The sequence below is a fragment of the Oppia nitens genome, unplaced genomic scaffold (genome assembly GCF_028296485.1).
Source record: "Oppia nitens isolate AA-2021 unplaced genomic scaffold, nextdenovo-longstitch-racon4-pilon3 scaffold8_pilon_pilon_pilon, whole genome shotgun sequence".
Taxonomy (NCBI): Eukaryota; Metazoa; Arthropoda; class Arachnida; order Sarcoptiformes; family Oppiidae; genus Oppia; species Oppia nitens.
This window is the reverse complement of record NW_026533252.1, coordinates 2,798,825-2,812,063: the sequence shown is the minus strand read 5'-3', so window position 1 is coordinate 2,812,063 and position 13,239 is coordinate 2,798,825. Positions and strand designations below refer to the sequence as shown.

At 25.5% G+C, this 13,239-nt stretch overlaps 1 protein-coding gene across 2 annotated transcripts; it reads right to left on the bottom strand.

Annotated features, from left to right (window-relative positions):
• Positions 1 to 17: 17 nt before the first annotated feature.
• On the bottom strand, positions 18 to 11,388 carry LOC128963909 (putative leucine-rich repeat-containing protein DDB_G0290503). 2 transcript variants are annotated; one of them, XM_054310452.1, is made up of 5 exons: positions 11,174 to 11,388; positions 5,060 to 5,292; positions 3,953 to 4,157; positions 419 to 3,390; positions 18 to 340 (listed from the first exon to the last, which is right to left on the bottom strand). In XM_054310452.1, exons 1-5 carry the CDS (start codon positions 11,256 to 11,258, stop codon positions 185 to 187), a joined length of 3,651 nt encoding a protein of 1,216 aa, XP_054166427.1. In that variant the 5' UTR covers positions 11,259 to 11,388; the 3' UTR covers positions 18 to 184. The 2 variants fall into 2 exon arrangements, with proteins under 2 accessions (XP_054166427.1, XP_054166428.1); XM_054310453.1 differs by lacking the exon at positions 11,174 to 11,388 and adding an exon at positions 7,103 to 7,242.
• Positions 11,389 to 13,239: the final 1,851 nt, after the last annotated feature.

The following is a 13,239-nucleotide window of genomic DNA, read 5'->3' as shown; positions in this document are numbered from 1 at the left end:
CAAATAAACTTCAGATTTAAAATACAATTTTTTAAAATTATTATTAAATATGATTTAAACTATGATAATATATATATATTTGATTTTTGAATATATTATCATAAATATTTCTCAAAAAAAATTAGTTAAATGTGTTATAAGATATGATAAAATTTTGTGTGTCGTTTGAAGGCATCTATTGAAATCACTTTCTATTGCCTCCCTTTTTACCCCTCCGGCGCTTTTTGCCAAACGGGTTGGGACTGGAGGCGCGCACCGGTATTGGCGTATTGGGACCCAAACCGACAAACTCGGGATTGTCGTCATCTGGACTCGATATCTCTTCAGATGTTGAGTGCATCTGATGTAAAGAAAAGTTAAGATTAATTTTTATCAGTTAATAGTAATTATTATTATTAGACAATAAGACACTAATTACCTCTTCATTAATAAGAGACTGAATATTAGGATCAGTTTCTTTCAAAATAGGTTTAGGTTTCTTCAATGATCCTGATTTTGGTTTACGGCTGTCATCGATGTTACTCACAGGCAAAGGATTGTTTGATTCTTGATTTTGTTGATGCGATGACTCTGTCGACGACGAGGACAGTGTAGTCGACACCGAAATTATTTCATCCGATGGTGTCGGCGGCTCAACGAATGACTCGAATTCTGGCTTAGATATAGTAAGTGGTAACAACTTTTCAGTTGCTGGCGATTCATGCGATGATTCAGAAGAGTTTGTCGTTGTTGTGGATAATGATGATTCAATTATTTGGATTATAGGTTCTTCATCTGTTTGTTCAGTGATTTGGACAACAGATTCTTCAACCGTCTGTTCATTGGTTTGGACAACAGATTCTTCAACAGTCTTTTCAATGGTTTGAACAATAGGTTCTTCAACCGTCTGTTCAATACTTTGAACAACAGGTTCTTCAACAGTCTGTTCAATGCTTTGAACAATAGGTTCTTCAACCGTCTGTTCAATGGTTTGGATAATAGGTTCTTCAACTGTATTAACAACTGTCTGTTCAATTAATAGCTCAACATTTTGGACAACTGGTTCTTCGATTGTCTGATCAACAGATAGTTGAATCAGTGGTTCGACAGTGTTTTGGACGATCTGTTCGACAGATTCTGATATCAATTCGTTATCATTCTGTAGTAAATCAGTTAAAATTGTTTTATTTTCTTGAGTTTCAATCAATTGTTGATTAATATCGAGTATTTCATTAGAGAATTCAGTCTTTTGGTTTGGTTGTTGCGGTTGACTATCATTACTATTGATGATGTCTACAGTCTTTTGATTTGATTCAGCATTAGATGCCAACAGATCAGCAATAATAGTATCGGACTTTTCAATTAGTGGCTTGTCTTCAGTCACCTGTTTGTCTTCTATGGCAATAATCTCATCGTTTACATCATGAATGACTTCAATGGCTGCATAATTAACTGTTGGAAGTGTTTGGGCCTCAATGGCTATAGCTTCCGGTGATGGTGTCGGCGACGGCGAATCCGTGGCTATCATTGATTGTTGGATACGCTGCAAGAGTAACGGTGCCGACAGTTCAGACGTATCTATCAAAAGATCTGTAGTTTCCTGACTGACGACACTTATCGGCGGTTCACTCTTGTCTTGTTCGATGTCTGAGATTAATTGTTGCATCAATTGGTCTTCCAGCTGTTCCAACGATTCTTCCAATTGATCGCTGACAGGCACTTGCGATTCATCATTACTATTATCTACTATAATTGGATCAGTTGTCTGATATGGTATAGCTGTATGAATAGCATTATATATTAATTGGCTATCATTGTCATCAAAGTTATTGATCTCCACTTCATCGGTGTTGTTGTGGTTGTGATTACTATTGTTGCGATTGGGCGACGCTTCCCTCGACATCGATCTTCGGATCTGAAATCCTCGAAAGGCTGCCTGTATTCTGATGGCAGCCTCTTCTTCATCAAGAATTCTACCGTTTTGTTCTTCAATCTGTATAATAGGCGACATGAGTGGCATTACTTCAATCGTTTCGTTTTCCACCATTTCTTGTGACTGTAGTTCTAGATTGTCATCGATTCCATCTCCACCACCGAGAAGACTATCCACAGAATGTTTACGGCTTTCACTTACGACTATTACGTCGATCTTTTGTTCCGTTTCTAACGTCACTGATTGCGATGTTTCCGGCTCTGAGTCGACTTCAGTTTGTTGATCAACCAGTTCTGCTGTCGTTGGCATCACCGGTGACTGCAATTCATCGGCCACTGGTTTTATCACAAACTCGTCGACACTAGTCTTATAGATTCTGTCCTCAATATTCTTCTTATTTTCTTCCGGTTCCGTAATCGTAGTAACCTTCTGGAGCTGTTCGTCGGTCAAGTCATTCTTGAATAACTCGATGGCAAATATCTGTGTCTGTGCCTGACTTTTGATCATTTCTTCGTCGAATATCGACTGAACGACATGTTCTTCAAAAATAGTTGAATCAGTTTTCCTTTCCTCAGTTGTTCTCTTTGTTGTTGTCGTAGTTGTCTTCTCAACAATATTAGTGTTATCTGCAGATAATTGTTGTATGACTTCGGTGTCAATCAATGGTTTGTCATCGATTAGGATCTTCTCTTCATCGGTCGTTCGCGTCATCTCTTTGATGAACTCGTGAAACGAATTTCTTATGATCTCTTGAGTAGTGTTTTCGGATACAATTTCTGCTGCTTTTGATTTGCTAAGACTTGTGTTCAAATTTTTTTGCTGATCCACTCTCTCATTGTTGTCGAGTATATCATTAAGTTCTGCCAACACTTGCGACTCTTGAGTGAAACAATCGTACAGTTCATTGTTAGTCTCTTCCAGCGGCGGTCTATCGGTGGACACATCGACTCCGCTATCGTTTGCCGATTGAATGTCAATAATGTTTTCAAACTCTGTTTCAGCCATCAAAACGTCAAACACTTTGTCGACAACTGCTTTGTCTGCCGCGGCCTTCAACAGTGTCACCACTGTTTGATCTGACAGTTGTCTATTATCATCTTCGACGACATCCAATATGTTTTCTTTGCAGACATAGGTTTCGATAGTTTTGTTGCCGTTGTCGTCCTTCAATGGTATCACACTTTCGGCTAACTTTTTTGGCGACAACTGAAGCGGAGGCGGTGGCGGCAACGGCACTGGTGTTGTTGTCGTTTTTTCTTCTTCTTGTTGTTGTTGTTTGCCATTGTTGTCAGCGACCACATTGTCGTCGGCGACAATCTCTTCCAAATGTTGCGACAATTTCTTCCACTTCGCCAAATCGCTTAACGGACTCAGTGTTGGTTGACTATCATCAGTCGTGGCGGCAACGGTGGTGTTGGTGGTGGTGGCGGTGGTGACGGTATCGTCAAAATGTTTGGGCGGCGGAACAACCGGCAAATCTAATGAAAAGTTTTTTTTTATTTAAAAAATTATAAATAAAATTTTTAAAACTTGTATTTATATAAAAAAAAATTATTTAATATCTAAATGAAAAATTATTTTGTATTCACTTTTTTTGTGTTTTATTGCTTTCTCTATGCTTTTATTAATTTTTTTGATTTTATTTAAAATTGTTGTTAAACATGTTTTTATCAATAATTAATAATATATATATTAAATAATATACTGTATATATATTATCGGATTAATGTCAAACATTTCAATGAATTGAAAAATTAATCTCATATTTTGTTGTCAATTACTTCTTCTAATAATATTATTCAATAGCAAAATGTAATAATAAAATTTTGTATCAAACACTTATAAAAAATTAATAAAATATATTATAATAAATTAACTATAAATTACTTCATTAAAATATTAGTAACTAACTGTTATGTATCTACGATATGATATAATAGGAAATAAAATATTAATAAATAAATTAATGTATTAAAATATATTATAATTATATATACATTATTTAATTATCAAACATATATTAAAATCTATTTTCCTTACCATTAATCGACTCTTTTATCTCTTTGACCTGTTTTCTGGCCAAATATCCTCGAAGTCCGGCCTGTATTTTAATGGCTGCGTCCTCTACTTCGGGTGCATATAGATTGGTGTCTATCTCGATCTCCTCGGTCTCCAGTAGGCGTTCCTCCAATGGATGGGGCGGAGGGGCATCTATTTGGGTCTCAAACGTTGTTTTAAATATTTGCTATCAATAATAATAATAATAATAATAATAAATAATTATAAGAGAGTTAAATTTTGTTTTATTATTTTTCAATAATAACTAAGACACGTGTAAATTTTAATTAGATAAATATAAAAAAAAATTAATTATCATTAAAATATGCAATGATTAATCACTATAAAACATTTTTAAAAAAATAATCCTGTAAACAGTGATTTGCAATTTGTTTATTTTAATAATTGTTATATATTTTTTTAATTATAAATATGACATCTAAGTACTAAAATATATTATTTTTCATTAATATTTAATATATTATTTTTGTTTGAAAATTGTGTTTTGCCTAAAAATTGTCACAAAAAAAACTGATAAAAAACAAATAATTAATTTTTATTTTCGTGTACTTAAATTGATGGGTAAAAAAATTATGAGAACTAAGTGTGTTTGCAAAACAATAAATTATAATTAATTTTTTGAAAATTTCCAAATTTCCGAAAATGTTTATCCATCCGTTCATTATGTGTTTCATAAGTTTCTAATTTATTATTATTATTATTATATAGATATCTAATAGTGTAAAAGTTGACTACTTTTTTTTAAATAAAAAAATGATAATTAAAAAGAAAATAAATAATAAATAATTGAAAGCTATTTTCATCACCAGTTTTTGAAACTTTTAAAAGCAACAAAAAAATTTTTAAGCCAACACTTATCAGAGTATATTTTGAATAACAGTCTGCACTCATAAATTATAGCATCACTTTCATCAATATGTTTATCATTTTATTTCAAGCACCGGGTCGTGTGTTTTTGGGGTACCGGTATATATATATATATATATAAATTATATGTGTGTATGTGTGTATATTTTTAGCTTTCAAAAGTGCTTTTTAACTAAAATTCAATTCAACTCAATTGCTTACTTTTTCTTTATTATTGTTATTATTAATAATAGGACTCTTTTTATTGATGTCATCGGTAGCGACCTTTTGATGGTCACCACCACTTCGTTGAAGACGATCGCCTTTTGACGGCGAGTGCACTGATTTGACGGCCTTTTGCTGTTTGGTCAGTGAAGTCGTCTCGACGGTCAACGGCGTCGACGAGTGTTTCCTAATCTCCGGTATATTTACTTGAGTGGCATTTGGGTTATCCGCTGATAGTATTCACAAAAAAAAAATAAATAAAAATAAGTTTTTTTTTAAAAGAATACTATTTTTCAATCAAATTAATTTAGACTATTAATAATTAATAAATAGTTTGATATATTTATCAATTTAATATAAAACATTAATTCATAGATTATTATTTAAAAAAAAACTCCTAAAGTATGTAAGGTATTTGTGTTTTCTATCAACAAAAAAATCATATTTTATTTGCCAAAAAAATTTTTGCTTTATTACTTGATATCTTGTTTATGTCTTATTTTGTTTTATAATATATATAATTTAGTATATATTTATATAAATTTGAATATTTGGCAAATTTATGTATGCTTTGTAAACATCGAAAGTTTTACAGTTATATAAGATATTATTAATACAAATGAAAAACATTATAAATATCTTTTACACTCAAAAATTTATATTTAGACATAATTTTCAATATATATAGATATCATTGTTGAGACGATCAAAATGGGGTACCGAAAAAAAGTGTTAAATATAAATTATTTAATGTTAGTTTTATATACTGATCAATATGTAGATATCAGTAGATATATAGTATATACCAAACATTTATTGTATCATATAATATATATTCAGCTATTGATATACAATTGAAATTTAAAACATTAAAAATATTATATTCAAAAATTTAATATACAGCAATATTATTATTATCATAAATATATCAATATTACAATCTATTTTAGTTATGTTTTTAGCAGCAAAAATGTTGTCTAAAAATTTTATTTTATCATAAAAATATTAAAACAAAAAATATGAATATGAATGAAATCTCTTTTGATTTTGAAAAATATGATATAAACAACTTATAGTTAAAACTTATGATATGCTAATAAACATAAGTATTATTACTATCTCAACATAATAAACAACAAAATTGTTTATATCAAATATAATTAAAAATATCAATTAATAATTTGAATATATTTATTTATTGAATGTGTTTATTACGGACCCCCCATTTTTCAATATTTGCCAATTAATAAATTATTAGTAATAATAATTTACCACAAATTATGATAGCCTTAAGAGTCTAATTGTTATCACCAGAAAAATATTTGACATTTCAATAAAAATAACATTTTTAATGAATGTCTAAAAAAGATAAGACATTTGACGACATTTTATCAAATAAAATATTCAAAATGAAATTTTATATATATTTTTAAGTTGAAATTTATAAACAAAAACCAGACATATTTTAATTTATTTCTTCAAATAATTTTTTATAATTTTTAAAAAAGGTTACATTTAAATAATCCTATTATATAATAATAGCTTAAAAGCTAATATTTTTATAAATAAAAATATAATGAAAATTATGACTAATTATTTGAAAATTCTGTTGGATTTAATTCAATAATTTTGTTGCTATTATTAATACAATATTATTATTCTGTATATAAATATTTAAAAATTAAATTTTTTTTTTATCTGCATCACTAAGTCTTTAGTACAGTATATCATATTAATCAGTGTTTTATATTTAAATATCTGGTGACTAATGTTTTTCAACAAAAAAAAAGTAAAGAAATTATTTTTTAAAAATCTAGTATTAAACACAAAAAAAGTTAAATTTAAAACTTCTAGATTTATTTTTATTAAAAAAATTATTTCTTTTAATTATTATGACATTTCAGCATTTATTATTATTATTATTATTATATGAGTTGACAATTAAAATCCTCAGAAATGTTTTCTAATATTATATATTTATAATTAAAAATAGTTTTGTCTCTGAAAATAATAACAAATAAAAAAAATAACAACACTTACACTCTTTGATGACATAAGTGCCAAATCGGAAAATTGAGAAAAAACAACCCATTATTTTACATTTACAAAAAAAAACTATTAAAAAACTATTTTAATAAATTGGCGAACAATTCACAATTGATATTATTAGTTGAAATAAAATATTTTTTTTAACACATACTCAATACATAAAAACGATTTTAGATTATATGATTAATCTGAATATTAGTATAATTATAAATATAATAATAATGATTATTATTCTGATTATTATTAATAATGTCTTAGTATTGCATTTACATATCAAATGTATGAAACAAGACTCGGGAGAGAAAAAAAAACAGTATATGTACTCAATGTATGTATATCTCTATAGTTTGTACAAAAACTCCTTGTGCTATGAAAATGATTGAGCAAATAGTTTTACTACCAGTTCTCTACACATATACATACACACCACTCACCAAACCTATGGGTTTGTTAAGAAAAGATAGATAGACTCTCCTCTCTCTCTTTCTATCTTTCTTTCTCTCTCTCTCTCTCTCTCTCAATGAAAAACTCTATACCATATCATAATACATATACACATACATACTAAACATCCTAAACATATACACACTTAACGCAAACTGTTGTAAATGTAGTTTAAAAACAATTTTTTTTCTCCACTTCTTCTTATTTTTCTTCTCTGTCTTCTTCTTCAACTTCTTTGCTCTTTTCATAACACAGACTCACAAAACATTTACTAAATCTTTTTTGGCTATAAATAAACTTTTTTTTATGTTTAAAATATTTTATTTGATTTTGTCGTCTCAAAAAAAAAACTATAACACACAAACAAGTGCTCCAAATATAATACAGCAATAATAATAAATTCAGTTTAAAATAAAAACGCTAAACTATTACCAATTAATTAAATATTTATAATTAAATATTTATAATTAATTATTATAATTATTAGTTATTATTATTATGCGATAATTTTATAATAATATCTGTAATAACTTTTTTTACAATTTGTAAATTCTATAGTTAATATAACTAAACTGTATAAAAAATAACATTATATATATATATATATATATATATATTAGTAAATAACATTAATTATAAAATACTTTATAATTTTGTTTTACTATTACTACTGTAGTTATAGGTGTAGATGTAAACAATAGTAACAATCCAATTATAACTACAGGTATAAATTATATTTTATATAAATATAATAATAAATAATAAATATTTCTATTAATTGGCTGTTTATATATATAGCGTATAAATCATATAAATAATAAAAATTCCTCTGAAATTAGTCGAAACATAGCATAAAGTATTGTTTTGAAGTCTATATAAATTTAATATTTATTTTTAGTTTATATAAAGAACGAAAATGTTGCTAACAAAATGCTTAAAAATATATTAATTTAATTATTAATATTAATAAAAATTATGAGTTGAGGACTTTGAAAACATTTTTGTTTATATAACTACAGTATATATATATATCATTAATATTGCTAAAAACTAAATGATCAGATTTTCTAATTAAATATGTCTCCTAATTAGATAAACATTAAATGTATTTATATTAGATATCATAATTAGATTTTTTCAATATAACATAAACATTGTTTTGTTATAAATATATATATATATTAATTATATATATATTAATAAATTGATTAGACAACAACTCTATATTTAGTAGAGGCTATAATAGTTTGTATATATAATAATTATATTTTTATAAGTTAACAAATTTTTTTTATATCATTAGAGACTTTTATTTTATATAAATTTCAATTTACTTTATTGAATAATGAAAAATTTACTGTACAATTCACCAAACAATAAATTATAAGAAAATTACAACAAAATTATTAGAAAATAATATTTAATAAGACATTCGTTAAAACAAAATTTATGAGAAACTAAAAGGTTAATGAATTTTATGTGACATTTGTTGTAATGATTAAATGATACGCCAATTGTTTATTTAGATTGTCGGCCAATTTTATGGGGGAAGTTATGACAACATTTACCAGGAATTATATTAATAGCGATTGTCATTAATAAAAAATTGTTTATATTATTTACATATATTTGTTTTGCATTGGATTTTATAGTTGTTTATATGTATTTATGGCAAATAAATGTTTATACATTACTATATTTATATATATAAATAATTTAAAAATATAATTGTCTAGAAAACTAAATACAATATTATTTAATAATAAAATTGTGATTACTAACTACTACTACTACTACTGTATTTTATTTAAAAATCAATTTAATAAACAATATTTAATAATAATTTTTTATGAGATGCTAAAATTGATTTTACAATGATTAGCATAAATTTATATTTATATATTAAAAAAAAAACATCTTTCTGAGTATTAACAGCTTTGATAAAATAAATATATATTAATATTCATAATATACAGTACAGTAGATTTATGTGATATTAAATTTTTTATTGTACTGTTTATACTCTATAAAAAGTTCCTGTTTTTATTGTTTTTTAATTTTTTATTTTTTAAATAACAGTAGTTTACTATTAGCATTTTGATAGCAAAATGTTGGTCATAGTTAACTATTTTAAATTATGCATATGTTTTTCATATTATAAATATAATATTATATACAGTATAAACTAGTTAATGTAGGTTACACTATGATTGCTAATTAAATTCATTTGTACAGTAAATTTATATAGCAATTAAATATGAATTTAAATATTAAATACTATGCTAAACATTAAATATTATTTATAAAAAAATATAAGCAAATAGACTTTACTATTAAACTAAGTAGACCTGTAATATGTGTATATAAGTTATAAATTGTCAATTAATTGGTTTCACAATTTATTTTTTGACACTTTATGGTTTCAAAATTATATATATATATAATATATAATTTATATTATAAATTGAATTTCATGTTTTTGCCACTGAAACACTATAAACAGTATTATGTGAATGTATACTTGTAAATGAATAATAATAATAATAATAATAATAATACTGTAAATACTTATCAATCTGATATAAACCATATGGTTATAACTGGTGATGGGATGGCAATAGATGGCAATGAACCAATATATAGACATTAAGACATTTTGTAAACTATTTATTTCTAACAAGTTTTGAGACCAACAGAGACAGCGAGAGAGAGAGAGAGAGAGAGAGAGAGAGAGAGAGAGAAATAAAAATCTATTGAGAAATACAAGATTTTAAACTTAAATATAAATAATAATAATAATAATAAATAGCTGTATTTCGATGACATTTAATGATCTCTTTGAACTCCCTTTATATTTGAAGTTCAAGTTCTTATTAATAACAGCCGTAAAATTGATATCTAAAATCATTTTTTGTTTGTTTGTTTGTTTTAAACAATTTTTATACGTGACATATAAAATATTTTAATATTTAACTATTCAATGTATAGCTAATTTCAATATTTCAAATATACAGTTCAAATATAACATTTTATTAGTTATATAATATACCTTATATTATACAGAAAATAGTTTTTTTTATATATTTTTAAATTATACAGTACTTAGTTTTATTTTTTTTATCAAAAAATATAATAATACTAATACAATCCTCAAATAGCATTTTTACAGTAGGCCTACTGTGGTGTAAATTGCTTATAATTTATGATTATCTATATATATATAAAAGATATATTTTTGAAAAGATATTTTCAATTTACAAATGTTTTAGTAGCACTTCATTTGCATAAATACTCTTTTATTTATTATAATAATTATTAGTATAAACTAAAGTATTTATATTACAATTAAGTTTTGGTTAGAGTATCATAAATGTTACGGTACTTATTGAAAAATTTTCAAACAAATATTGTTTTTCTATTTTTTTTTTTTTTGAATTGCAATATATAAGCCAAAAAATGTTTAATATTTATCATTTTTCAACATTTTTTTTACTCAAATACTATATAATTATTTAAATTTTTACAAGTAATCTGCTGGTAGACTACAAAAATACTTTATATTTTATTATTATTAGAAATTTTTATATTAATTAATTTGTTTGTTTGTTTATGACTTACATTTGCCTTTACGGCGAATACTAATCCTATGATCGGAACCGTCGGTATCATTGTTGCCGACAACTCGGGAAAACAGATTTCCCATAATTGCCAACAAATTGATGTCCACTTGATATCTGTCGCTAATTAAGTCGAAAATCCGTACAAATATAACAGTTAGAAATATAACACAAATTAGCTCCAAAAAAATCACTTCATCATCAATAAAGAAAATCATAAAAATATTATATCTGTTTTTGTATTAATAAAAATAATAAATTATATTTATAAATAATTTTTTTAAAGAGTAAATATTGACTAAAACACACACACAGAGAGTGAAAACTTTTTAAGATAAGAGAGTATAGAAAAAGAGAGGTTAGATTAGTTGCCTACAAGTTTTTAATGTGCAAACTCTCTCTCTCTCTCTCTCTCTCTCTCTCTCTCTCATCTATAATAGTCAGTCGTAAATTGTGTCTAAATTTAAATATGATCTTTGTTTTAGTCGTTTGCTAAAGTGTTTTGTGTGTGATTTTTTTTGTGGATGAGATTAAGAGTACTGTGTATTTGTAAGCAATTTTGTTTTACATTACTTTTTAGAAAGAGTGAGACAAATAGACAGACAGATAGATAGATGGATAGACAAAGACTGATAATAGTGAGTGAGTGAGAGAGAGAGTGAGTGAGAGAGAGAGAGAGAGAGAGAGAGAGAGAGAGAGAGAGAGATTCTTATACATAGAATAACAAGAATATTCTACAAAAATAGCATCAATGCAAAAATGCAATGATGTCAAGTGCGGCATATAAGGGACCATCACATGGTATAATACCAGTGCTCTCTCTCTCTCTCTCTCTCTCTCTCTCTCTCTCTCTTTGTGTATATATATGTATGTATATATGTGTATGTATGCATGCATGTATGTATGTATGTATGTATGTATGTATGTATGTATGTATGTATGTGTGTGTGTGTGTGTGTGTGTGTGTGTGTGATGCAAATTTAAGAAAAAAAATTATATACAAATTAAAAAAAAATCATATTATATAATAATATATTAAATAAACAACAATCTTTGTTATGGTTGTTGTTGTTGTTGTTACTATTAATATAGATGTTTATCTTAAAAATGTGTAAATTACTTATTATTAATAGTTATTATGTTATGCTTAATATAAATAAAACTTAATAAATTATGTGTAAAAAAAATTATTTTAATTATCTATTCCCATTATTATATAAAAAACAAGATTAGAAAATGATAAAATATTTTTAATAATTTTTTATAGTTAATATTTTTTAAAAAGTAAAATAGATGGCTGTCATAAGTAATACAGTAGTTAATAAAAATAATTTTTTAAAAATATATTTACTAATTTAATAAATTATATAATATTACAATATGTGTTTAATATATAAATATTTATAAATTAGTCTTTAATTTTGTTGTTGTTGATATGCATAAACAAATTGTATGACAAATAAATTCAAGAAAAAAAAACTAAATTTATTGTTTTATTAGATTTATACTGTTATATACAGTATAACTATTTATTTTGTTAAATTACTGTATATTCATGTCTATTATTATTATTATGATTACCGTATTATGACTTTTTTAGTCACATATAAGCTATAATATGAAGTATTTGATGGTATTTCGTGGCTTTGATTCAAATAAAAAAAAAGTACTGTTCGTCACAACTATTCATGTGAAGTGTCTTTCATAATGTAAGTCTATTGGAAAGTACCCAAAGATAGAGAGAGAGAAAGAGAGAGAGAGAGAGAGAGAGAGAGAGAGAGAGAGAGAGAGAGAGAGAATGTAGATTATAAATAGCATCAAAATAAATGTTTACTACTATTAAATCATATTTTTAATATATATATATATATATATATATTTATTTAAAAAAACTAATATTATAAAATGTCAATCCATATTCACAAAAACCCACAAATATAAATATAAACCATTAATATTAATAAGATATTTGTCAACATATAATGTATTTTTATTTTTTATTTTTTTGGTAATCGTTTATTTTTTGTGCAAATACTCAAACATATATATATTATGAGTTTCATTAGT

Coding starts and splice junctions, on each gene's coding strand:
- LOC128963909 (XM_054310452.1), bottom strand. CDS start 11,258: ATGGGAAATCTGTTTTCCCGAGTTGTCGGCAACAATGATACCGACGGT. Junction 3,391..3,952: donor GATAAAAGAGTCGATTAATG/GTAAGGAAAATA, acceptor ACTTTTCATTAG/ATTTGCCGGTTGTTCCGCCG. Junction 341..418: donor AGTCTCTTATTAATGAAGAG/GTAATTAGTGTC, acceptor TCTTTACATCAG/ATGCACTCAACATCTGAAGA.